Source organism: Hypanus sabinus, chromosome 21 (genome assembly GCF_030144855.1).
Source record: "Hypanus sabinus isolate sHypSab1 chromosome 21, sHypSab1.hap1, whole genome shotgun sequence".
Lineage (NCBI taxonomy): Eukaryota > Metazoa > Chordata > Chondrichthyes > Myliobatiformes > Dasyatidae > Hypanus > Hypanus sabinus.
This window is the reverse complement of record NC_082726.1, coordinates 57,727,803-57,755,794: the sequence shown is the minus strand read 5'-3', so window position 1 is coordinate 57,755,794 and position 27,992 is coordinate 57,727,803. Positions and strand designations below refer to the sequence as shown.

The 27,992-nt window shown below is 46.7% G+C and overlaps 1 protein-coding gene across 4 annotated transcripts in view; it reads right to left on the bottom strand.

Moving 5' to 3' along the window:
• Positions 1–27,992, bottom strand: part of ulk3 (unc-51 like kinase 3) — a 48,899-nt gene that overhangs the window by 9,369 nt on the left and 11,538 nt on the right. For 2 of the 4 annotated variants that reach the window (XM_059946635.1, XM_059946640.1), the window contains exons 4-13: positions 25,876–25,980; positions 23,228–23,371; positions 21,514–21,596; positions 19,599–19,754; positions 17,564–17,669; positions 15,940–15,980; positions 13,614–13,716; positions 10,121–10,185; positions 5,792–5,870; positions 523–563 (exon numbers count right to left, since the gene is read on the bottom strand). In XM_059946635.1, coding sequence (XP_059802618.1) covers positions 523–563; positions 5,792–5,870; positions 10,121–10,185; positions 13,614–13,716; positions 15,940–15,980; positions 17,564–17,669; positions 19,599–19,754; positions 21,514–21,596; positions 23,228–23,371; positions 25,876–25,980 — 923 coding nt within the window. Of the gene's footprint in view, positions 1–522; positions 564–3,236; positions 4,453–5,791; positions 5,871–10,120; positions 10,186–13,613; positions 13,717–15,939; positions 15,981–17,563; positions 17,670–19,598; positions 19,755–21,513; positions 21,597–23,227; positions 23,372–25,875; positions 25,981–27,992 lie in introns of those variants that run through there. The other 2 variants (XM_059946636.1, XM_059946637.1) reach the window with 2 other exon arrangements.

Genomic DNA, 27,992 nt, shown 5'->3' with positions numbered 1-27,992 from the left:
TTTGTAGTCATTTCTGAGTTTCATTTTCAGTTATTTTTGATTTTCATTCGATATTCAGTTATTTCTGATAGTTACTAAATATTTGTCCTCGTCATAAGTCACACCTCCATGTTCACAGAATGGCATTAGCTGTCAATGCGCAAGAAACGCTGGGTGTTCCGGTTAGCATAATGTTATTGCAGCGCCAGCAACCCAGGTTCAACTCCCGCCATTGACTGTAATGAGTTTGTACATTCTCCATGTGTCAGTTTCCTTTGGGTGCTCCAGTACTTCCACATACCAAAGGTGTATGGGATAGAAGGTTAGTTGGTGATGAGTGTAATTTGGTGCCAGAAATAACCATTACCGTGCTGTATCTCTAAATCAAAATAAAAGTGTCCCATAACGAGAGACAAGCACGATTTTGTAAATCAAATAAATGGCTAAATTATTCATCATTTCTTGATATCAATTGTCACAGACAAAGCATCAGCGTTATCGACCATCACTGAGCGTGCAAAATAAGGGAACTATCATCCTTACCTCTGCATGTAACATCACCCGTCTTTTCCCCTGTGGTTCAGCTGTGATCGGGTCAAGAGAGAGTCTGCAGTCAGTGCGATCTGCCAGCCAGCTCCTCGAACTGCTCATGCCTCCTTATAACCCCCTCAACTCTGCCCCCTTCCTTTCCAGTCCTGATGAAGGGTTTCTGCCTGAAAAGTTTATCCCCCCACCCCTTTTAGGTGCTTCGCCACCCGCCGAGTTCCTTCAGCATTTTTTTTTGTGTGTCACCCGCCCCCCCCCCCCCCCCAACACCCACAGTCACCTGCGATGCCGACATGAAGGACACAACGCTGGAAAGGCATAGGCAGTCAGTCAGCTTCTGAAAGGGGCGGTTGATGCCAAGTCACAACAGCTCCAAGCCCCCAGTCTTGCTCTGTGATCTCAGACTGTCTGCTGAAGGGGAGCAGATCGACCCACAACAACAATGTGCATTTATACAGTGTGTGTGGGGGAGGGGGGATAGGGGGTGGGGAAGATCCCTCAGGGCAGGTCACTGCATTTTACCCCATCTAGTTCCAAAGCTGGGCTACAGGTAGACGCATTTGGAGAGCTGACTTAAAAAATGTAGGTTTGAAGGAGTGACTAGAGGGGGAAAGAGGGGCAGGTTTGAGGACGGAGTTGTAGAGATCCATGAGTCAGTAGCCGAAGGTTGGGTGATTATTTATTTATTGAGGTACGGTGCAGAATAGGCCCCTCCAGCCACGTGCCTAGCAACTCCCAGTTTAACCCTACCCTAATCATGGGACAACTTACAATGACCAATTAACCTACCAACCAGTATGAGGGAGGAAACCCACGCGGTCATGGGAGGAACGTACGAACTCCTCACAGACAGCGGTGGGAACTGAACCCAGGTCACTGTTAATCGTTGTGATAGCCACTATGCCACTGTGCCAGGGTAATGGTCAAGAGGTCAGAATTAAAGGGGTGAGGAGAGGTTAGAGGGTTCAGGGCAAGAGTGGGTGAACTAAAGATTGTTATTACTGGTTTGTTATTCTCATGTGCTGAAGGAGCTCAGCAGAGCAGGCAATATCTAGGGAGGGGAATAAGCAGTCGACGTTTTGGCCGAGACCCTTCATCGGGACTGGAAGGGGGAAGAAGCCAGAAAAAGGTGGTGGGAGGAGGGAGGGGACTATATAGGAACAAAGTTCAAAGTAAATTTTATTGTCAAAGTACATATGTCATCAGAGTCAGGTTTATTATCACCAGCATGTGACTTGAAATTTGTTAACTTAGCAGCAGCATTTCAATGCAAAACAATCTAACAGAGGGAAAAAATAATAATAAATAAAATTTAAAAAAAACAAGTAAATCAATTACATATATTGAAGAAATTTCAAAAACATGCAAAAACAGAAAATCTGTATATTGAAAGATTCAATGTCCATTTAGGAATGGGATGACAGAGGGGAAGAAGCTGTTCCTGAATCGCTGAGTGTGTGCCTTCAGGCTTCTGTACCTCCTACCTGACGGTAACAGTGAGAAAAGAGCATGTCCTGGGTGCTGGTGGTCCTTAATAATGGACGCTGCCTTTCTGAGACACCGCTCCCTAAAGATGTCCTGGGTACTTTGTAGGCTAGTGCCCAAAATGGAGCTGACTAGATTTACAACCCTTTGCGGCCCCTTTCAGTCTAGCACAGTAGCCCCTCCATACCAGACGGTGACGCAGCCTGTCAGAATGCTCACCACAGTACAACTGTGCATATACAACCCTGAGATTAATTTTCTTGTGGATGTACTCAATAAATCTATAGAATATTGATCCAAGATGGCGGCGCGACGCAGCTTGCAGCGGCCTTTCCGGAACGGATTATCTGTTGTTTGTGAAGTTGGGTGCCGTGCGCAATCATAATCGATTGAAAACAGACGTGGAAGCACGGAGAAACATCAGAAAATTCCAGGAAGACCTTCTTCGTTGCTGCTGCTGCTGTGAGGTCTGGGACTCTGCTGGGAAGAACAGGCCCCCAGTCCTCGGGGTCGCGTAGCCGATGGCCGTTGGCAGGGCCGTCTTAATACGCTCGGCAGAGGATGGTGCTTGGAGAAGCTGTGCCAGAGGCTCGATGGACTTGGGAGTCCTTTTGACGGACTCAGGTCGCTGTCGGTGTGTGCTGCATCTGCGAGGCTGAGTCGGGCGGCGCCGTGGAAGTCCATAGCGGGGGTATTCTCTTCTGCCGCTGGCGTGGGATGGCGAGTCTGTCGGGACCCTGGGGACTTGTGGAAACTGCGTGATGATTTCTTTTGAACTTACAGTCCCTTAACATCTTGGACTATTTTTTTTACTGTGCCCATAGTCTGTTTTTTATCAATTATGCCATTGTTTGCACTGTTGTAACTATATGTTGTAACTATGTGGTTTTGTGCAGGTCTTGTAGCTTTAGTTTTTGGTTTTGTTTTTGTCTGATGGATTTGGGACTGCCAAACATTACGTGGATTTTCTAGTGTAGTCTGTTTTGTCATAGGCTTTTGTGATATCATTCTGGGGGAACGTCGTCTCATTTTTTAACTGCATTTGCATTTGTGGTTTCTAAATGACAATAAATTGAATCTGAATCTGAGAATAATAATCATAACAGAATCGATGATTGAACTGCCATTGAATTCATCATTGAACTGCCCAACTAGGGCATTCAACCAGAGGGCAGAAATGAACAAACTGTACAAAAATATATATATTAATAAATAAATAAGCAATAAATATCGAGAACACGAAATGAAGAGTTCTTGAAAGTGAGTCCATAGGATGTGGGAACATTTCAATGATGGGTCAAGTGAAGCTGTGTGAAGTTATCCCTTTGGTTCAAGGGTCTTGTGATTGAAGGGTAGTAACTGTTCCTGAACCTGGTATAACAGAATATAGTCCTGCATTTTAGAATCAGAATCACGTTTATTGACACTGAAATATATAATTAAACTTATTGCCTTGTGGCAGCAGTAGAATGCAATACATACAAATTATTACAAGTTACAATGAATGAACGGTTTGAAAGAGGAATAATGAATGTAGGCTTAGAGACTGTTCAAAAATCTAACGGAAAAGGAGAAGAAGCTGTTCCAGAAATGTTGAGTGTAGGTTTTCAGGTTCCCGTACCATCTCCCTGATGTTAGAGGGGAAGACGCTGTTTCAAAAATGTTGAGTGTAGGTTTTCCCGATTTTTCTGTACCCCTCCCTGATTGAAGAGGGAAGCTGTTCCTAAAGCACTGAGAATGTTGTGTATTTACAGAGAAAGTCAGTGCAGATAGATGAATGAAGTGTAATAACTGAGGGTGTGGGGGGGGGGGGTGGGCATCCTTGATTCTATCAGCCACTTTCTCAAGGTACGGAAAGCTTAGATGTGATCAGTGTAGGGGAGGCTGGTTTTCATGATGGACTCACCTACTTTCACAACCCTTGTAGTTTCTCGCAATCTTGGACAGAGCAGTTGCTGTACCGTTCTGGGATGCATTCAGATCAGATGTTTTCTATGGCGTATCTGATAAGCAATTGGGTACAAGCCAAACTTCCACAGTTTTCTGGGGAAGTAGAAGTGTCGGTGTGTTTATTTTTTGGCCATTAGCACCAACGTGGTTGAACCCGGATGAATTAATTACTGCCTGATACACCACTGGTATTTAGGGCAGCAATGCAGGTCCTCCATCCCTGTCAGTCCTGGGCCATCTTCTCTACTGTGCCCCAGGTGTGGTTCAGGATCCTCATAACTGCCTCTATGACACGTCACCAAGTCGTCTTTGGTCTCCCTTCTTCCTCCACCCTTCAGGGGTCCAACAAAGTGCTGTCTTGATCATGGAGGTGGCCATCACGTGCCCAATCCCATCTCCAATGCTTCCCTGTAGCCTCTTGGTGACACATGAAGGAGTAGGGTGTGGTTGGAGATCTTTCTTGGTCAGGAAATACACAGAGTCGCGTGAAGGCTGATGGTGTGGAATAAGACAGCTTTTGGCAAGGTCACTCACTGTCACTCGCCAGCATTCTGACCCGCACAAGAGTGTGGACAGAACACTGGTCTGCTGCATCTTCACCTTAGTGTGGACTTGGTTGTTCCTCATTGATCTGAAGACTGTTCTAGCTTTACGGAGTCTGCACTGGATTCGTCCTTGGATGCACCGTTAGTGATTCTTACACTTGGGCTCCTTTCCTGAGTGCACAAGGACATCAGGCCAGGGTCTCATCAGGCAGGCACGTTTGTGACGATGCCTACAAGGGCAAATAGCCAAAGCCATGGAAAGGGGGCAGAGAAGCTTAGGGATGATGTTGCCAGGACCAGAAAGGCTGAGATTAGCCAGACGAGTTTTTATTTATTGGAATGCAGGAGAACGAGGGAAACCTGGACAAGTGTTTAAAATTAAGAGAGGGATAGACAAGGTGGATATTAACAGTGTTTTCCCCAGAGTGGGGGAGTCCAAAACTAGGGGGCATAGATTAAGGTGAGAAGGGAAAGATATAGAAGGGACCTGAGGGGAAACTTTTTCAGGGAGATGGTGGAGAATATATGGAATGAGCTTTCATAGGGCATGGTTGAGGCAGGTACAATAGTTCCACTTAAGCAGCATTTGGATAGACCCATGGAAAGCAGGGGCTTATGGATATGGGCCAAATGCAGGAAACTGGGTAGGTACCGTGGTTGGCATGGACTGGTTAACCAGATGGGCCTGTAATTGCGTCGTATGGCTCTACAGAAAGGTAGAGTAACAGCTAGCGCCATGCTATTACAGCGCCAGTAATTAGGGTTCAATTCCCACTGCTGTCTGGAAGGAGTTTGTACGTGTTAGCCATCCCTACCTGGGTCTCCCCCATGTGCTCCAGTTTCCTCCCACATTCCAAAGGCGTACAGATTTGGGTCAGTGAGTATGGGCACGCTATGTTGGCACTGGAAGCATGGAGACACCGCGACCTATCCCCAGCACATCCTCGAACTGTGTTGGTCATTGATGCAAATGATCCATTTCACTGTGTTTCCATACATGTGATAAATTAAACTAATCTTTATCTTCTTTACAACAGAAACCCTTCCAAGCGAAGTGCTAGGTGAACTGCATGGGTCACTCGTAAACCCAGTGCAGATCCTGCACGAGGAATTCCTCAATCTTAGCTGCTCCTTCTCCCCAAATTCCTTTCCTCGGCTGGTCCAAAAGGCATCCACCCAACTCCTCAGCTGTGTCCTATCACTGACCTGACCCTCCTCAAGCTGCCAGGGACCCAAACTCCCCCACCCCCCACCCCCGTACCATCCCTTCATCCCTCCCCACTCACCAGCCAGCATGAGCAGGAGCTCGCCCAGACTCTGCTGGTACAGCTGTAGTGTGTCCGCCGAGTCGTCCCCGTGTTCTTCCTAGTGAGAGACCAGAGGGGGAGAGTTCAAAGTTAGTTCGTTATGGAGGCATGTGCACGTTATCATATACAGTGGATTCTGGTCAACTAGGGAGCCGCTATTTGGGACAAACTCTTAAAGAACAAAAAGTTATTGAAAAAATAGCCAGGATTCTCTTTGTTATTTGGAAAACTTTGCAGCTTAACTGAGGCAGGAGACTGCTGCTGAACAGTTTCTAGTTAGCGACAGACTCATGCACTTGTGTGGCCATCAGCCTCTACATCGTGCTTCGAGCAAACAGTTTTTAAATGGTGTCAGTTGCATGCACTTTTGTATTCAGGAAGAGTGATATTTGTCACCGATAGTTGGCGAGAAATAAGCAGGAAGACAATTTTGAATTGTTTTGCTCACTGTGATTTCAAGCATTCAGGCTTGGAGATGCCAGTAACGGCTGAGAATGTACATGAAAAGATTTCACTACTTCAAATTAAGAACTACAAAGAATTTGAAGCTATCGACAATTATCTTTAATGTTACAATGAAAACAAAGATTTGGAGGATGCAATTGTTAAAAGCATTGATGGTAGATAGCCGATGACATGACCGTGGTGGGTCTCATCAGCAAGAATGACGAGTCAGCTTACAGAGAGGAGGTGCAGCGGCTAACGGACTGGTGCAGAGCTAACAACCTGTCTCTGAATGTGAACAAAACAAAAGAGATGGTTGTTGACTTCAGGGGGGCACAAAGCGACTACTCCCCACTGAACATCGACGACTCCTCGGTAGTGATCGTAAAGAGCACCAAATTTCTTGGGTGTTCACCTGACAGAGAATCTCACCTAGTCCCTCAACACCAGCTCCATAGCAAAGAAAGCCCAGCAGCATCTCTACTTTTTGCGAAGGCTGAGGAAAGTCCATCTCCCACCCCCCCATCCTCATCACATTCTACAGGGGTTGTATTGAGAGCATCCTGAGCAGCTGCATCACTGTCCGGTTTGGAAATTACACCATCTCGGATTGCAAGACCCTGCAGCAGATAGTGAGGTCAGCTGAGAAGATCATCGGGGTCTCTCTTCCTGCCATCACGGACATTTACACTACACGCTGCATCCGCAAAGGAAACAGCATTATGAAGGACCCCATGCACCCCTCATACAATCTCTCTCCCTCCTGCCGTCTGGGAAAAGGCTCCGAAGCATTCGGGCTCTCACGGCCAGACTATGTAACAGTTTCTTCCCCCAAGCTATCAGACTCCTCAATACCCGAAGCCTGGACTGACACCTTGCCCTACCGTCCTGTTTATTATTTATTGTAATGCCTGCACTGTTTTTGTGCACTTTATGCAGTCCAGTGTAGGTCTGTAGTCTAGTATAGCTTTCTCTGTGTGTTTTTCATTACGTAGTTCAGTCTAGTATTTTGTACTATATCATGTAAACCATGGTCTTGAAAAACGTTGTCTCATTTTTACTATGCACTGTACCAGCAGTTATGGTCGAAATGACAATAAAAGTTGACTTGACTTGAAGGCAGTCCATTTTCTGCACATTTACAGTCAATCTAAAGAACATGGCAGCGTACAGGTACACTGGATGAATTCCTCTGTCAATGACCACTTGGAACTAATAGTTTTATGGTACTGTAGTAGTATTGGTAATGTTCTGTATTTCAGTTAAATACATATTCTGTTACCTAGCTAAATGATAGTTAGTCTTTTTTCGTGGGACTTTAGTTAATTGGGCCAAAATGTACCAGTCCCGACGTGTCCCAATTAACTTGAAAGCCTAAAATTCATTTTCTTGCAGGCATTCACAGTACAACAGGGAAGTTCACAGAATCGAGGAAAAATTGCTCACAAAGGCTGACAAACAAGCAATGTGTAAAATAAGACAAACTATGCAAATTTAACAATACTTGCGAATATGAGCTATAGCATTCTTGAAAGTGAGACAATAGGTTGTGGAATTGTTGAGGTGAGTGAGGTTTTCCAGGCTGGTTCAGGAGCCTGGTGCTTGAAGAACAACTGTTTCGGAAGGTGCACCCTAAGGCTCCAGCACCTCCTTGGCTGATGGCAACAGCGAGAAGAGAGCCCGACCTGGATGACAATGCCCTTCAGCCCCGTGATCCTCCCCCCCCTCCAAACTCATACCACAACTGGAGCACGGGAACGTGTAGAAAGCAGAGACCATTCAGCCCATCGCATTTGGTCTTGTCCTTTTACCGACTGCTGTAAACTACCCCTAGTGTAGGTAAAGTGGCTATAGAATCCTGTGGGAAGCTCTTGGGCTTGCAGGAGAATGTAAGAGGAGAAGTACAGAGGAACTAAGACAAAGGAAAAGTGGACCAATGGGGTTGATCTGGGACAACACACAGATCACTGGAGGAACTCAGCAGGTCAGGAAGCATCCATGGAGGGAAATGCACAGCTCAAGGTTTAGATCGGGACCCCTCATTAGGGCTGGAAAGTGTGGGGGGGGGGGGTGTTGGCTGGAATGAAGAGGTGATAGGAAAGGGTGGAGTAAGAGCCGGTAGGTGATGGGAGGATCCAAGTTGGGAGACGTGATGGGCAGATGGAGGAGGGGAGAATGGAAATGGCAACAGAGGCTGCTAGGTGATGGGTGGAAGTGACAAAGGGCTGAAAATGATGGGGGTCTGACAGGAGAAAAAGGTGGAATCGACAGAGATTTAAAGAGCACACGTCTCTTGGAAACCCATTAAGGGAACCATGTCCTTCTTACCCAGCCGGTTTAAGGTTTTAACCTGAGTTAACACTTCTCTCAGCCTCCTTTATTCCCATCAAAGGCAACAGATCAAAGCTGTTGTGAAACACTTAAGGATCTGCATTCACAACTCCTTTACTTCGTAGAGTAATGGAGTACCACAGCCCTGAAACTAGTCCGTGCTAAACTGTTATTCTGCCTAGTCCCATGAACCCACACCCGGCCCATAGCCCTCCATAACCCTCACATCCATGCATTTATCTGAACTTCTCTTGTATATTGAGATCCACCATTTCCTCCGGCAGCTCGCTCCACACTCTCACTACCCTCTGAGTGGAGAAACTTCTTCAGGTTCCCTTTAAATATTTCACCTTTCACTCTTAACCTATGACTTCTAGTCTCACCCAACCTCAGTAGAAAAAGTGCTTGCATTTGTCCTACCTATATCCTTCAATTTTGAAAACTCTATCAAATCTCCCCACATTCTCCTACGTTCCATGGCAAAAAAAAGTCCTAACCTATTTCTCTATGACTCAGGTCCTCAAGTCGCGGTAACAGCATTGCAAATTCATAGAAACATTTCCAATGGGGTTTTCTTACAAAAAGTCTGATCTTCCACTGGCCAATTCCTGGCCGGTTCCCTCCCTAGCAGAGCGCCTCCCGCTCCCAGTCTCTCCCGAATCTCACTCTTCAGCCCAGCATCATTTGATATCCACAGTCTCCGAACTGGAGTTTGCTAGAATTGAGATTGCCTCCTCAATCTCCGAACTCACGAATCCTGTCTTCAACGCCAGACCTGTATTTTCGTTTTATATTAATAAAACACACTCTTTGAACTTTCTCCTGCAGTTCACAAACCCAGTTAAGATTCTCTCTCCCCGTGAGCACACAGCACGAACCCAATAACATAAGATCATAACACAAAGGAGCACAATTCAGCCAATCATTCCATCCAGTCTGCTCCCTCATTATTTGATCATGGCTAATTTATTATTCCCTCTCATCCCTGTTCTCATGCCTTCTCCACAACACCTTTGACACCCTTACCAATAACTTGGTCTCTACAGCCGTCCGTGACAAAGAATTCTACAGAATCCTTTGGCTGAAGAAATACCTCCTCATCTCCATTCTACATGGACATCCCTTCATCCTGAGGCTGTGCCCTCTGGTCCTAATGGAAACATCCTCTCCATGTCCACACTCTCCAGGCCTTTGATCAATATGCCACTCATCGACTTAGTTGTACTGTGTGGAATTGGTAAAACGCAACACAATAGATTTGGCATGCACTCCCTGTAACGGTGATGGAAGTCGTTTCAACAGAACCAAACGGCACAGAGGGATGCTGGCCAACGATCGACGATGTTAACCACACTTCTCAGCTCTTGGTCCATAGCCACTTGAGATGGGAATTGGAGTGGGACCAACTGGAGGGTCCTTTTTAAAGGGATAGCAGGGACAGGATGGGCAGAACAGCCACTGTCAGTGTTGTGAGGTTTCAAATCCATACACTGCACCAACCCCAATCTTATAGCAGCCCTGGGGCAGCCTCACCTGGGCAACGGCAGCTGAGCCCATCTCCAACGCAGCAAGTAGTCGGGGCTTGTCCTGAGACATCTCTGGAATGAGAATGGAACAGAATCAGAGTCAGGTCTGCTAACGCTGACTTTCGCCATGAAATCTGGTTTGCTGCAGCAGTGCAATGCAATACAAACCTATTTACCAAGTTACAATAAGGAATATATAAAATTAAAAATAAATTGTACAAAATTGAGCAAAATTCCCTTCATTATCTAAATCTGAGGAGCAAAGAAATTTGGGAGTCCTTATGCAGGATTCCCTAAAGATTATTGTGCAGGTGATGGCAATTGTAACGTTAGCGTTAATTTTGAGAGGAATGGAAGTAACACTGAGAGCTTACTAGCAAGTCCTCACTTGGAGTGTTGTGAGTAGTTCTGGGCCTCATCCAAGAAAGGACGTGCTGGCATTGGAGAGAGTTCATTGGAGGTTCATGAGAATGATTCTAGAAATGAAAGGGTTACCATATCAGGACCAACTGATGGCTCTGGGTCTGTACTCGCTGGAATTCAGAAGTATGAGGGGGGGATCTCATTGAAACCTATCGAACATTGAAAGGCCTTGATAGAGTGGAGGTGGAGAGGATGTTTCCTTCCATGGGTGAGTCTAGGACCAGAAGGCACAGCCTCAGAATAGACAGACCATCTACTTAGAACCCAGATGAGGAGAAATTTCTTTAGCCAGAGAGTGGTGAATCTATGGAATTCACAGCTACGGGTGACTGTGGAGGCCAAGCTGTTGGGTATATTTAAGGCAGAGGTTGATAGGTTCTTGATTGGTCAGGGAATGAAGGGTTACAGGGAAAAGGCTAGGAGACTGGGGCTGAGAGGGAAATGGATCAATCATGATGAAATGATGGAGCAGACTCAATGGGCCGAATGGCCTTATTCTGCTTCAATATGTTATGGTCTTAAATAGTGAGGGAGCTTCATGGACCACTCAGAAATCTGATGGAGGAGGGGAATAAGCTGTTGCTAAAACACTGACTGGGTACCCTCAGGCTTCTGTACCTCCTTCCTGATGGTGGCAATGAGAAGGTGAGGGTCCCCAATGATGAATTCTTGAAGCGCCACCTTCTAACGAGGTGTGTGAGGTGCTAAGAGACGTAAGTGGGGTGGACAGCCAACAATTTTTCCCCAGGACAGAAACAACTGATGCAAAAAAGCATAACTTTAAGGAGGAGGAAACTATGGGGGGGGGGGAATATTAGAGGGCAGTTTTTTTTAAATAAACATAAATAAATAAATAACAAACTCTGGAGAAAGATAAGTATGTAGAACGCACTCCCAGGATTGGTGGTAGAAGCAGACACCGTATGGACATTTAGGAGACTCTTAGATGCGGTTTAAAGAAAAACTGAGGGCAATGTGGGAGGAAAGGGTTAGATTGATGTTGGTGTAGGTTAAACAGTTGGCACAACATGTGCTGTACAGCTCTAGGTTCGCTGTCGCAAGCGCTATCATAAGACTGTCCATTCTGTGAGGGTGGAGCTCCTTTGACTCAATGCTACCCCCACAGGTCTCTCAGTGAAGAGAAAGCCCATCACTTACAACCTCACTACACGCACAAAATGCTGGAGGAACTCAGCAGGCCAGGCAACACCTACGGAAAAGAGTAACCAGTCAATGTTTCGGCCAAGGCCCTTCCTGGTGCTTCTTACATCTCAGCCATTGTTCCTGAAGGTGAGGCAAGCCTGTTCCATGCACCCTAGAAGACCAACTAAATCCAGCTGCACTGGCACTATGCAGATGCATCGGTTTCCGATGTTGGGGAAGTCCAGAACGAGGGGTCACAGTTTAAGGATAAAGGGGAAGCCTAAAGGGATCGGGGGTATGGAGAGAAAGCAGGTACAGGGTTCTGAGTTGGATGATCAGCCATGATCATAATGAATGGCAGTGCAGGTTCGAAGGGCTGAATGGCCTACTCCTGCACCTATTTTCTATGTTTCTATGTAATGTCACCAGGTCAATTTCAGCTGGAGGGGAGGCTGTGTCGAACAAACCTGTATCACCTTCAATACCGACAGCCACCAGGTTGACTACCCTACAACCATCAAGCTCCCGAACCAGCACAGATAACTTCACTCACCTCAACACTGAGATCACTCCACAACCTACAAACTCATTTCCCAGCACTCTACAACTTATGTTCTCAGTATTATTTATTTACTTTTTGCACAATAGGTCTTCTTTTGCACATTAGTTAGTCTTTACTATGTACAATTTTTCTTTACTTTCCTGTAAATGCCTGCAAGAAAATGAATCTCAAGTAGTATATGATGACATATACGTAGTTCCGATAATAAATTTACTTTGAACCTCAGATCGAGATGTATACAAGTGGGTTCAGAGGTTAATCCCTGTAGCGGGTTGTGAGTGTGTCCAAAGCAATGAGGTACTCGTAGACAAGGTCACTTAAGAAAGCAATTCAGAAGATGGGTTCTTCTTTCTGACAAAGAGTTACTCCACTGAAGCTGATGGATGTCAGGGAACCTGAGGAAAGTCTAAAGCCAAAGGGGGTAGTTGGAAAAGAGCAAGTCCAGTTTCACTTATATTGAAAGCAGCAGGAGGTTGAATGGCTTGGGAGGCCTACTGCTGTACCTACCCTAGCCTGGATACTGGGACCACTCCCCTAGCCCTCTTCAATCAAGTGGCAAAGCTCTCTAAAGTCTGGCCAAATCTGTAGCCAGAGGATGGCTTCTCAGTGAGAGGCACTGGACAAGCAAGAAAGGGGGTGGGGGTGGGGGGGCTAATCTCGCAGACAGCATCCAGTTGGTTAAAATGCTGCTCCAAGGACGTGGGTTCAAATCCAACCAAAGCAGCTGTGGAATTTTCATCTAAGTAAATCTGAGCTGTTTTAATATATCTGGAATAAATAGTAATAAAACAGGGAAAAGTAACAGTTTTACAAAACTATTTTATTATTATGTATATTATATTTTATATAACACCATAAGACAGGAGCAAAATTAGGCTATTTGGCCCATCGAGTCTGTTCCACCATTCAAGCACGCCTGGATTATTTTCCCTCTCAACCCCATTCTCCTGCCTTCTCCCTATAACCTTTGACAACCTTACTAGTTAAAAACTTATCAATGTATAATATTAGAACTTTACATTTTTATATAGCATACATTTTATATAAAAATAGTAAGATTTACATAGCAATAAAAATGTAATGAATCTGATATTAGAATCTTGTCATCAGTAATAGCAAACAGGTACATGGGTCTCTCATATGCAAGAGAGAAGATCACCACAGCACTTACACAAATCTGTACGTGACTCCAGACTCCTAACTATTCTCTTCAGTATTTAGAGACAGAGAATAAATGCAGGCATTGCAACATCCTGTAAGCAAATAGATTAAAGACACCCCCTCCCATACAACATGACAAGGGACCACGTGGTGGTACCTCAGGACAGCTTGCATTGGTTTGACACGTCTCAAACACCAGTAAACCCCTCACCTTTCAACAGGATTCTGACTGACTTGGCCTGCTCAAAGTTGGCTTGGTTGCCCTTGGCGACCAGTGCTTTCAGTTCCTCCGCCCTGGAGATGTACTGAGTTACCTGGAGACCGATTATAAAAAATTGAATGAGGAGCGAGGAAAAAAAAAGAATGAAAGAAAATGCAACTCAACCCATCTATCCTGCTCTGTTTTCCCACACCATCTTAACAATGTATAACCCCCTTCTCCTCATCCTCCCATTCCCCTTCTCTAACTATCCATCCAGCCTCCTGGAGTGTAGATCCAGCTCATTATCATGGGCACAATGGAAATCTTGCTTGCAACAGCATCACAGGCACATTGGTTTAGACAACAACACATAAATTAAAATTATATTAATAAAATTTAATTAAATTAATTAAAATAATAAAATAAAATTAAAAGCACACAAATTAAAGCATCTCCGCTGTATGTCTGAAGCTCAAGTACAACCCAGTCATTGTGGACAAGTTGGGAGCAAGGGCCTATCTCCATGCCGTATTACTGACATCAAATTTGGTGGAAAAACAAATTTTGCAGAGACACAGAGAGTCTAAAGAGAGATATGGATAGTGTAAAGGTTACCTAGCAAACTCAAGTGCAAGAATCACAGGGAACTTCACAACTCAAACAAAACCAAAGATTTACTATAGAAATTAACCAGCAAAACAAACAGGAATTCAGGAACTGAAATCACACATAATACAGAGAAGAACTTGTTCTGAGTTTCACCGGACAAGGATCCACAACGACTGAGCAAAGAGGGGTTGGCATGCCCCCAAAATGCACCCTGGAGCAAGTAGGAATGCAGGATATTGAAAATACCATGTTAGTTAAATTATCCCAAATTGAATAAAAGTGATACACACAAAGAGAGCTTAACAATCCCCATGATCTCAAATGAAATACCTGTAAAACAAAGTGAAAAACTAGTCCAAAAGTAAACAATTAGACATGAAAGTTAAACAATCCAGGGAACACTGTGTACCCGTGAGGTGAGAAAATACAATCCACACAGTAACTGAAAAAAACTTCTCCTCTTGTGACAGTCAGGTTAGATGTTGTTTAATTTGAAGTCATCCATTTTGGAAGGAAAAATAGATCACACTGTTGTTTAGGTGGTGAAAGACTGCAGTGTGCTGCTGTGCAGAGGCAGCTGGGAATGCTTGTACGTGGAACACAAAAGTTTGCACTGCAGGTACAGTAAGTTACCAAGGAGGCAAATGGGATGTCAGCTTTCAGTGCTGGAGGGATTGAATTTAAGAGCAGGGAGGTTATACTGCAACCCGTACAGGGGGCTGGTGAGCATCGCATGCAGTTCTGGAACCTTACTTGAGAAAAGGACACACTGTCTTTGGAGGTGGTGCAGAGGAGGTTCACCACTGGGTTTGAAGTCAGAGTCATACAGTGGCACAAAAACTGGTCCATGCCAACTAGTGTTTATGTAAGCTGGTACTTATTACCCATGTTTTGCCCATACTCCTCTACATCCTTCCACCCCGAGTACCCATCCAAATATCTTTTAAATGTTGTTAATGTCTCAACTCCTTCTGCTGGCATATGTACCGTATGCATTAACCGCTGGATGAAAATATTTGCCCCTTACTTCCTATTAAACTGGGGTGGCATGTTTAGATTCATGCTCGTCCAGTGCCAGTGACCTGGGTTCATTCCCCTGCTGCCCATAAGGAGTTTGTTTGTGTCCCTCGTGACCATGTGGGTTTCCTCCAGGTGCTCTGGATTTGTGCCACATTCCTGAGACAGATGGGTTTGTTGGTAACTGGTTACATGGGAGCTATTAGGTGGCACAGGCTCGTTGGGTCAGAAACCAATGTCCTATATTTCTTCATTTCCTAGCCTTGTGTGCATTCATCCAGGTACACTCTCAGGATTTTATAAGGTCACCATTCAATCTGTTGTGGTCCAGAGAATAGCCTGCCCAACCTCTCCCATAACTCAGGCCCTTGCGTCCTGGCAACATCCTCGTAAATACGAGTTTTAAAGAGGTAAAGGAAAGAATTGCTTTTCTAAAGGCTCTGCCGAGAATGGTGGAGCAATTAGATTTAGGAACTCTTTGGGGGGGGGGGGGAGCAGCGTCAGACTGCCGCAGGGATGTTGGCGCAGAGCTGGGGAGCGAGGGACGATTTGTTTGTGGCATTGTTTAACCAGGAGCCAAAGCTGGTGGGAACCAGGCAAAAGAAATCCGGTGCAAAGACACAAGGTTCCATCTGAGGCCTCACGGTGAGAGAGGGCAGGCAGCCCACAGAAAGGAGAAGCATGTGGCAAGACTAACTCTCTCCCCTACCTTCGTGCGGATGGCTGTCTTCCGTCGGCAGTCCAGTTCGTCTAGTGAGCGAAGCAGAAAAAACAATCCGGATTAGTTACCACCACCAGGGCAAGTCAAAGTCAGGTTCACTGCTGACGCACAAGTACATGTGCATACGGCTACAAAGTCAAACTTACAGGCACACAGCGTCACATACACAACACTCACCAGAAAAACTTCAATTAAACATAAATTAAACAAAATTACATCATTAGAGCAGGAAAAAAAAGTCCATTGAGGTATAAAGTGATAAAAGCAGCTATCACATTGCCACACTGAGGTTTGTGCAGGTTGGTTCAAGAACAAAATGGTTAAAGGGAAGTAACTGTCAGTGGGAGTTCAGACTTCAGCACCTAATGGTAGCTGTGAGAAGATGGCATGGGGATCTTTGATGACAGATGTTACTTTCTTGAAGCAGTGCCTCCTGTAGATACGACAGATGGTGGGGAGAGTTCACTCCTCTCTGCAGCTTCTTATGGTGCTGTGCATTGGAACTGCTGTACCAGACTGTGGTGCAATCAGTCAGGATACTCACAAAGCACAGCAGCAGAGGCATTACTGCGTTTGGCGGCATGCTGAACTTCTTTAATCTCAGAAAGCAAAGACGTTGGTATGCCTTCCTCAGGAGGGGTGGTACATGGGGAGGGGTGAAGGGCTGAAGGAGGGTCTGGGAAGCGGAGGTGATCAGGAAAGTACAGAGTGAAGACAGAAGAAGCAAAAACAAAGTAAAAAAAATGTTTTATCAAAGTATGTATGTGTCACCCATACTGCCCTGCGATTCCTTGTCTTGTAGGCATTTATAGGAAAATAAGGAAATACAATAGTATTTATGAAATTTACACATAAACAAAGACTAACAAACAATCAATGTGCAATGTGCAGAAATAGAAGCCTGAAAGCACATATCACCAGGATCAACGACAGCTTCTATCCCACTGTTATTCCACTCTGAACGGACCTTTTGTATGATAAATGGACTCTTGACTTCACAATCTACCTCGTTATGATCTTGCACTTTATCATTCACTCACTATCATTTTTTTTGGTAGCTTTTACACTTCATTCTGCTTTGTGAACACAAGAGATTCTGCAGGTGCTGGAAATCTCAAAATGCTGGAGGAACTCAGCAGGTCAGGCCGCTTCGATTGAGGGAAATCAACAGTTGACACTTTGAGTTGAAAACCTTCATCAGAACTTAATCTGCTGAAGAAACTCAGGATCTCAGTCCTGATGAAGGGACTCAGCCCAAAGCTTTCATTCTCCTCCAGAGATGCTGCTTGACCTGCTGAGTTTTTGTATGTGTGTATGCACGTGTGTGTGTTTATGTGTATACATAAGCACGCGTGTATGTATGTATGTATGTGCGTGTGTGGGTACTTGCTACAATATAAAACAAACAGTAAAGGCTGAAGAGACTTGCGGTGGGAGACAGGTCTCTTTGTTCAGCTGGTGTGCCAACGGGGAGATGCCAGACAAAGCATTACCAGATCCCAGACCACATTCGCAGACACCCATGCCAGATCCCTCATTTCTGGACCGGGTGGGGAGAGGGAGCTTGTTAAAGTAGTTATGTGTGTCTCAAGACAGGAGAAGTTTAACTCACAGTGCAGAGCAGGGACAAAGTACTCCAGGGATCTGCAGTAGAGAGAGAGTGCGCCAGGGTAGTCACCAAATTCATCCTTCTTCACTGCCTCCACCACCAGCGCCGTCTGCAGGGAAGGGCAAATCGATCAGAAGGGGCTGGGAACTGTCTGCAGGGGGAGGGGAGAGGCTCCGAGGGGAGAGGATGTGGGGAAAGGGGAGGGGAGGAGGAAGAGGGAGAGGGTCAGACAAAGACGCATGTAGACACAGTGGCCGTTTCCCTAAACAAAAGTTTTAACAATATATTTTTGTTCATTCAGAAGTAGCCCAGTGCTTCAGTCCTCCGCTTTTAAAAACGATGCCTTTGGTTTTAGCAATAAATGGAGCCTCTGTACTTCTCATCTGAGGCACACTGCTGTAGTGCTGGTTGATCCTGGGGTTCCTGTCTCGAGTCTCTGCAGCAGGAGCTCGTCACGGGCCAAAAGTCTTCACCAGACTTGGCAGCAGGTCACGTGTCGGGATTGGGGCAGATCACCACAGGCTCGCTGAAAGGAGTGAAGGAGCGCTGACATATGAAAGAGCGGGGTGCAGAGGGAAGAGGTGGGGGGGGGGGGGAGAGGTCTGTTGGAACGCTTCCAGAAGTTAGAATGATGGTGAGGGCTATTAAATTCTTCGGGAAGCAGAGGTTGAGACTGGGGGCATACACAGAGTTCGGAGGACTGGAGAGGAGGTTTCAGGATGGGGGAGGGTGAATTCGGCCTAACTCTCCCATTGAACCTTTAACTACCTGAGTTCGTTCCAACTGACTGCACTTGGCCAATGAACCTTTCCTCTTTATGGAGCTGTCCTACTGTCTTTTAAACATTGTAAATGTATCCACCTCCGCTGGCAGCTCGTTCCATACAGGTGAAAAGTTTGCCCCTCAGACCTTCTTTAACCCTTACCCCTTTCACCCCTGAACCTGTGTCTTTGAGTTTTGACTCCCCTACCCTGGAGTCAAGACTGTGACCACCCATGTGTCCACTGTAAGTACACCTGTCATCCTCCAGCACTCCAGAGAGAAAGAAAATCTCCAATTTCTGTGCAACACACAAAATGCTGAGGTCAGGCAGCATCTATGGACGGGAATAAACAGTCGGCTTCATCAGGGCCGGAAAGGAAGGGGAATAAAGCCGAATAAAAATGTGGGGAAGGGAAAGTGAACAATCCTCACTGTGATTGGTGAAGCCTGGGGGAGGGGAAGTAGGTGGGTGGGGAAGGGGGAGAAAGGAAGTAAGAAGCTGGGTGATGATAGGTGGAAAAGCTGAAGAAGAAGGAGAAATCTCATAGGAGATGAGAGTGGACCATGGGAGAAAGGGAAGGAGGAGAGGCTCCATAGGGAGGTGATGGGCAGGTGAGGGGAAGGGAAGGAATGTGAGGGTAACCAGAGTGGGAAATGAAAAAGAGAGAAGGGTAATGGGGAGAAATGACCAGAAATTGAAGAAATCAACATTCATGCCATTGGGTTGGAGGTTAACAGTTTCCGCACAGGCAGAGTTTTGAATTAAGGACAGAAATTTTAAATCTGAATGACTAACAGCAGAACTTGGGTGAATCATTACAGTAAGGAGTCACGTATTGGGGGAATAGACAATAAACAGTAGGTGCAGGAGTAGTCCATTCGGCCCTTCTAGCCAGCACCACCATTCACTGTGATCATGGCTGATCATACACAATCAATACCCCGTTCCTGCCCTCTCCCCATATCCCTTGACCCCGCTATCTATAAGAGCTCTACCTAACTCTCTCTTGAATGCATCCAGAGACTTGGCCTCCACTGCCTTCTGGGGCAGAGCATTCCACATATCCACCACTCTCTGGGTGAAAAAGTTTTTCCGCATCTCTGTTCTAAATGGCTTACCCCTTATTCTTAAACTGTGGCCTCTAGTTCTGGACTCACCCATCAGTGGGAACATGCTTCCTGCCTCTAGTGTGTCCAATTCCTTAATAATCTTATAATTGGGTGACAATACATAGCACATGTGCGAACACTGGAACGACGCTACAGATTCACATACTGCTTTCTCCAGGCTGTCTGCACCCGGCATGTGGTCCAAATCAACGAAGGGGTGAGTGAAGAACTCCTCGAACATCATCCTCTGCTCTGGGTCTCTCTCTAGCAGTCGGAGCAGCAAATCCCTGCAGTCAGGGGAGACCCGTGCGCCCGGAGGGAGCTGCAGGTAAAGAGAGGGCATTAAAACATTTGGAGGCAGAGGAGTACAGAAAAGCAGTGTGCAGTCACACAAGAGATTCTGCAGATGCTAGAAATCTTGTGCAACACACACCAAATGTTGGAGGAATTCAGCAAGTCAGGTAGCATCTATGGAGAGTCAACGTTTTGGGCCAAGACCCTTCATCAGGTGTCTGTCCATAGTGTAGCTCATTATACCGAGCCCAAACCAAGATAAGGCACCTCACGGTGAAAGCTGAATTAAAGGACTGTGCTGCTCGATCACAGGGCCCTCTGGTGGTGAGGTTATAAACTGCAACGCCCTGAGGTTTCAGAACATTCCCAGCTCTGGATGGCCACCATGTGTTGGGATGGGTAATAGAATTAATTCCCACCCTCGGCAGAATGTAACAAGGATGTCAGGGGCCACAAGTGCAAACATTATAATAAAATAACAGCCCTAATTTCAGCAATAAAGCCAACATATCAGAGGGTCTGTACTGGGACCAGCATGCAGGAGCCGTCACACAGAGGACAAGACAGCACTTTAGAAGTTTGTAGAGATTTTGCATGTCGTTAAAAACTTCCATGGATGCACAGTGGAGAGTATCCTAACTGATTACATCACAGCCTGGTGTGGAAACGCCAATGCCCAGGAATGGAAAGGCTATAGAGAGCGGAGGATACAGCCCAGTCTGGCACACAAAAAGCCCTCCCAACCACTTAGCATATTTATAAGAAATGCTGCTACCAGAAAGCAACATCCATCAAAAGACCTCCACCATCTACAGAATCTCTTGTGTCAATCTCGCTCTATTTACACCAGAGAAGAATGCATCAGTGCTTGGGTTCCACGTCCGCCCATGGGAGAATAGCCTGGCAGGGCCACATGGGAAGAACAATTAGTGGGGTAGACAAAGTAAGTTCCTTGTAGACATTTGTGTTGAGTGAAAAACAAATACCTGCAGATGCAGGAGACCTAAGGTTAAAAACAGAAAACGCTGGGAACACTCAGCAGGTTAGGCAGCATCTGCAGAAGGAGAAAGAGGTAAATGTTTCAGGTCTGGGATCTCTGTCAGAACTGGGGAAGGGAGAAAGTCCAGTTTGTTGTCAGTGGCAGCGAAGGGGTGACAGGAGAGAGGTGGCCAAAGGGAGGATCTGCAATACAAGCAAGACCACATGGGTTAAGGTGGAAGTGGTGGTTAAAAGCAGACTGCATTTCTTTTTGGGGCACGGAGTCGGTGAGATCACAGGGAGGCATTCAGATGCAAGGGAATTAAGTTTAATCCGGAGGGCCAGTCACTGGAAGTATTTAAAGCAGAAATTGATAGGCTCTTGATCAGTAAGGGTGTCAAAGATACTGGGGAGAAGGCAGGAGAATTGAGTCAAGAGGGAAAATCAATCATGATTGAAAGGTGGAGCAGACTTGAAGGGCTGAATGGCTTAATTCTGCTCCTATGTCTTATGGTCTTAGGCACCAAGGCTCTAGGATTTAACAGTGGCTCCTGCTGCTCACTGGAGCTTTGTGTTATTTTAAGGAATACAGCAAGGTAGCAGGCCCTCCTGACCCAATGACATCCTTGTGATCAACTAACCTATTAATGTGTACGTCTTTGGAATGTGGGAGGAAATCAGAGCAACTGGAGGAGACCCGCGCAGTCCTGGGGAGAACGTACAAACAGCAACAGAATCGAACGTGGATTGCTGGCACTGTAAAGGCATTACGCTAACCATGACACTACTGATCTCTGACATTTACCCACCTCAACTGCCTTGTTGCTGCGGATTTTACTCTCCAGCTCCGTGAAGGACTTCGATGCGAACGGTGGTCGTCCGAACAATGCTTCTGTAACAAGATCAGGACCTGACAGAGTCAGCATAGACTGACACAATGGCCTGTCCTCCTCAATGGAAATTAACTCAGATAAATGTGAGGTGTTGCATTTGGCAAGGCTCACCAGGCCAGGACTTGCACTGCAAACAGCAGGGCCCTGGGGAACGTTGCAGGACAGACACCTAGGGGTACGCGTATGTTGTTCCTAAAAGCAGGCACACAGGTAGACTGGGTGGTGAGAAGGTATTTGGCACGCTGTCCGCCATCGGATGGGGCACTGAGCACTGAAGGTCGAAGTGCCGTGTTGCTGCGTCCAGAGATTGGAGGTTTGCAAGTCTGGGACAGGGTCTGCAGGTTGGAGGCCTGATGTCCAAGAGTTTGAAACATAGAAAATAGGTGCAGGAGTAGGCCATTCGGCTCTTCGAGCCTGCACCGTCATTCAGTATGATCATGGCTGATCATCCAACTCAGAACCCTGTACCTGTTTTCTCTCCGTACCCCCGATCCCTTTAGCCACAAGGGCCATATCTAACTTCCTCTTAAATATAGCCAATGAACCAGCCTCAACTGTTTCCTGTGGCAGAGAATTCCACAGATTCACCACTCTCTGTGTGAAGAAGTTTTTCCTCAAGTTTGGGCTGAATACAATCAGCTCTACCCATTGTGTTACCCACGTGGTGAAATAATTTGGATTGATGGCATGCAAAACAAAATGGTTCACTGCATCTTGTACAGGGGACAACTGCCAAAATGAACTCGGACTAGTGTAAACAGGTGCTTGCAAACAAAGATGGGGCACCAGCGAACAAACCACACGACCAGGGCAACGTCCTTCAGACAGTTCACAACACCACTAATTTCACTTTGTTTACTTCATCTGTTTCTTTCAAATGTGGTTCTGCTACTGTTGGGAGCCTGTGATCCACATTTTGGTGGTCTCTTTGGGCCAATTGAGTGATCTACCCCCGAGGGAGTTTGGTGAGGCTTCGGGCGGTGTGTCTGGCCTGGAGATGGGGCGCATGATCATGATCAACCCCGTGATCTCACCGAATGAAGCATCGAGGAAGACTGAAATCAACGAGGACAAGAGCGGAAGACGGGTGCAAGATCAGCACCATCTACCTGCGTGCGAACAGTCTCTCTCAGTTCTCAGTCTCCCCCTCCCTCTCACCAGATGCTGCTGGGGCCCATAGTTTAATCCACGCGGTTTGTGCACTGGACTCTCTAGCTCACCCTACAATGTACTTCGGGTCACTCCTTTTCTTGTTGCAGTTTTGTGCAATTTTGATCGGAGCGGACTAGTGCTGCAGCCTGCAGATAGTGAGGAGACCGCTGGATTGAGCTGACTGAGCAGAACTGAATATGCCTCGACTCTTTCCATGTTTTTGTGATTTGGTATTTTGTATTCTGCGTTTTTTGCGCCTTGGGGTTTGACGGCTGTCTGTAGGAACACGAATCTCAGGGTTGTATACTGCAAACACATTTTGATAATAAATGTGCTTTAAATCTTTGAGGGTCAGTAAGCACTGGGTGGGCAGGCAGGTACGTGTCCGTGTTGTGTGACTGTGAACCTTCTCCCATCTCTTTCTCTTTGCCCCTCATCAACAGCCCCCCCCCCATCCAAACCCCTCGTGGCTGCTCACCGTACAGAATTACTCCAACAGACCACAGATCCACCCGGGCATCGTACTGCTGCTGGCACACCATCTCAGGGGCCATGTACAACGGGGACCCTCGCAGAACGTGCTTCTCGTCCCAAGGAGACATGTGCTGTGCGAAGCCAAAGTCTGCGGGTGACACAAAGCAACCAGTTAACGTTCACACCCCCTTCGCTTCCAACGGAAGGGTCCCATCTCGAAACGTCAAAGGTTTATTCCCCTTTATAGATGCTGCCTGCATTCAGTGCGTGTTGCTCTGGATCTCCAGCATCTGCAGAATCTCTTGTGCTTGTAATTACCTTTTAGACGCCTTGTTTCCCCCCTCCCACCCCGCCAGTTCCTCTACCCCACCCCTGCCTCACCATCCCCTCCATTGACCAACCACATAGAGAAGGGGCTCCCTTACCCACTCTAAAAGGAGGGCAGCTCCTTGAATCTCAGTATAATGTTTCAGTCCTCAGACAGAAAGTATGACCTCTTCTCCCACTCCTACAATAATTTTAAACACAGGAGATTCTGCCGATGCTGCAGATCTTGAGCAACACACACATAATGCTGGGGGAGCTCAGCGGGCCAGGCAGCATTGACCATTTATTCCCCTCCATGGATGTCGCCTGACCCACCAAGCTCTGCCGGCAGTTTGTTGTGTTGCTCCAGGCTTCGCTTCTGGCTGGCCCCATACTTTCTGCCACCTCTGACTTTCACCATCCCATTCATAAATCACAGAGTCACAGAGCACCACAACACAGAAGTAGGCCCTTTGGCCCATCTACTCTGTGCCGAACTGTCATCAACTCGTACCTGGACTATAGTCCTCCACACCTCACCCAGCCACGTACTCAGCCAAACCCCTCATAAACGTGGATGAACAGAGGGACTTTGGGGTTCAAGTCCATACATCCCTCAAGGTCGCTGCACAGGTCGATAGGGTAGTTAAGAAGGCCCTTGGGATGCTAGGCTTCATTAACAGGGGGATTGAGTTCAAGAGTAGAGAGGTCATGTTGTAACTCTACAAATCTCTGGTGAGACAGCACTTAGAGTATTGTGTTCAATTCTGGTCGCCTCATTATAGGAAGGATGTGGAAGCTATGAAGAGGTTGCAGAGGAGATTCACCAGGATGTTGCCTGGATTGGAAAACAAGTTTTATGAGGCAAGGTTAGCAGAGCTGGGACTTTCCTCTTTGGAGCGTAGAAGGATGAGAGGGGACTTGATAGAGGTCTACGAGATTATGACAGGCATAGATAGGGTGGATAGCCAGTACCCGTATCCCAGGGCACAAAATGCAAACACCAGAGGGCATATGTACAAAGTTAAGGGGGGGAAGTTTAGGGGAGATATCGGGGTAAGTTTTTTTTTACACAGGGGGTTGTGAGTGCCTGGAATGACTTGCCAGGGATGGTGGTGGAGGCTAAAACACTAGGGGTATTTAAGAGCCTCTTGGACAGGCACATGGATGAAAGAAAAATAGCGGGTTATGGGGTAGTGTGGGACTTTTTTAAAGGAATATATGGGTCAGCACAACAAGGGCCGAAGGGCCTGTAGAATTCTAGCGTCTAGTGTCTAAATGCTGGAACTGAACCTGCACTCACTGCTTCCACTGGCAGCTCGTTCCACACTCAGACCACCCTCTGAGTGAAGAACTTACCCCCAATTCCCCTTAAATATTTCACCTTTAATCTACGATCTCTCGTTCTAGTGTCACCCAATTCAAGTGGAAGAAGTCTGTTTGCATTCTCTTTATCTATACCTCTCATTATTTTGTATATCATCATCATTATATGCCGTGTCGTATGACGTAAGCGACTGGGATCCCCGACCATGATCGTTCTTGGCAAATTTTTCTGTGGAAGTGGTTTGCTATTGCATTCTTCTGGGCAGTGTCTGCACAAGACAGGTGACTCCAGCCATTCAGAGACGGTCTGCCTGGTGTCAGTGGTCACAGAACCACCTTCTTCTTCAGCTTTCCATTGATTTTGATGTTGACTGAGGCCTGGGCAGGATTGTATGGAAGACCACCAGTTGCCCAAGCTGCAAGTCTCCCCTCTCCACACCACCCACGTTGACCAAGGGAAGGGCACTAGGCCGATACAGCTTGGCACCGGTGTCGTCGCAGAGCAATGTGTGGTTAAGTGCCTTGCTCAAGGACACAACATGCTGCCTCAGCTGAGGCTCGAACTAGCGATCTTCAGATCACCAGACCGACACCTTAACCACTTGGCCACGCGCCAACATAACCAGGACGTGATATACAACAGCTGTTCATACGACCATCCACCTGCCCCCAAGGCTTCATGTGACCCTGATCGCGGGGGGGGGGGGGGGGAGGGCTACAGAGGTGCCACACCTTGCCCATGGGTGACCTGCAGACTAGCAGAGGGAAGGAAAGCCTCACACCTCCTTTGGTAGAGGTGTACCCCCATCCTGCCACCCAGACGTATACGAATGCATCTTTAATAAATTCCACAGCGGAGCAATCCCGCAGGTAGGAGAATTGGCCTGATTGGCGATTCCAAAATATCTTATAAGGGCTGGAGAGCAAAAGATGGAAGGGACGCAAGGCGAAAACGGGCAGGGTGGGTAGGAATACAAGAACATTTGATGAGGGAGGGAGAGGGGGCAGTTATGAACTCACCAGCCAGCTTGAGGTGTGGGTAGGTCCGGGAGCTCAGAAGAACATTCTGCGGCTTCAGGTCAAGGTGTGAGATGTTGCGCTGGTGGAGATACTGCAGGGCAGAGGCTGGGGGTCAAAGTGCAAAGTACACATACGTCACCATATACCACCCCGAGGTTTATTTTCTTGTGGGCACTTACACGGAAATAATGAAACAGAATTGATGAAAAACTATATATGAACAAAGACCGACAATCAACCAATGTGCAAAAGACAAACTGTACAAATAAAAAATAACTACACACTGAGAACATGAGTTGTCGAGTTCTTGTAGATAGATTGATACTTTATTGATCCCAAACAAAATTACAGTGTCACGGTAGCATTACAAGGGCACAGATATCCAAATATTAGAAGAGAAGTAAGAAAAAATAAAAAAATAAGTTATCACAAACAGTCTAACAGGAGCGAGTCATCACTTCCCCGGCTAAAGGGTGACCCATTATAGAGCCTAATGGCTGATGGTAAGAATGACCTCCTATCATGCTCTTCGGAGCAATGCAGTTGTCTCAGTCTATTGCTAAAAGTGCTCCTCTGTTCAGCCAAGGTGGCATGCAGAGGGTGAGAAACATTGTCCAGAATTGCCAGGATTTTTGGAGGGTCCTTTGTTCCAACACAGCCTCCAGTGTGTCCAGTTTGACTCCTCTAACAGAGCCGGCCTTTCTAATCAGTTTATTGAGCTTGTTGGCATCACCCGTGTTGATGCCATTGCCCCAGCACACCACCACAGAGAAGCTTGTACGGTGACAACAGACCGGTAGAACATGTGAAGGAGAGGCCTGCATACTCCTCAGTCTCAGTCTCCTCAGAAGGTAGAGGTGACTCTGGCCCTTCTTGTACACAGCCCTTGTGTTGGTGCTCCACTCAAGTCTGTCATCCAAGTGCACCCCCAGGTACTTGCAGGTCCTCACCACGTCCACATCCTTACCATCAACAAGTGAATCTGAGGGTTGGGGAATCTGCAGAGTTGTGATGGGCGACGTTATCCATGGTGCAGGACAAAGCTAGAAAAAGGCTCATCTCTGCAGGTCAGAGACTCATGGGATCACACAGTCCCTTTGGCCCATCGAGTCTGTGCCAACCATCAAACACCCACTTACATAAACCCTATACTTACTTTATTCTTCCCACATCTCAAGACGCTATCACAATGCACACAGGCAATTTACAGCAGCCAATTAACCTACTAATGGAGATTGAAGACGTCTACTCCATCTGCCAAAAGCAGAACTTCCTAGTGGCCAAACATTTTAATTCCAATCCCCATTCCAACAAGCCAGTCCATGGCCTCCTCTTGTGCAACAATGAGGCCACCTTCAGGGTGGAGGAGCAACATCATATACTATGTCAGGGTAGCCCCCAACCTGATGGCATGAGAATTGATTTCTCTTTCCTGTAAAAAAAAATTCCCTCCCACCGTCCCCCATCTGGCCTCTTACCTCTTCTCACCTGCCTATCACCTCCCCCTGGTGCCCCTCCTCCTTCCCTTTCTCCCATGGTCCACTCTCTTCTCCTACCAGATTCCTTCCTTTCTAGGATCCAACTCAAAACACGTCACCAAGTTTGCAGATGCCACAGCAGTGGTTGCTGTTTATTGAGAATGATGACGAGACAAAGGACAGAGAGGAATTGGAGCAGCTGGTGGATTGGTCGAACCACCTAACCCCGAACACGGAGAAGACAAAGGAAATAATTGTGGACTTCAGGAGGGTGCAGACAAAGCACCCCCCTCTGTGAATATATGGCTCCTGCACCAGATTCCTGGGAGTTCACATCACAGATGATCCCATCTGGTCCCTTAATATCACGTCCCTGAACAAAAAGGCACAGCAGTGCCTCCACTTCCTAAGTGGATTGAGGCAAACAAGGCTCCCCCCCACCCCCCCAGCTTAACTGCATCTTACAGGAGCACCACTGAGAGCATTCTGATAAGTTGCATCTCCACCTGGTATGGGAGCCATCAAGCATCAGACCAGAAGTCCCTACAAAGGACTGTGAGAACAGCTGAGAGGATCATAGGGGTCTTCCTACCACCCTCTGGGGACATTTATCAGGAACACTGCATATGCAGGGCCCTT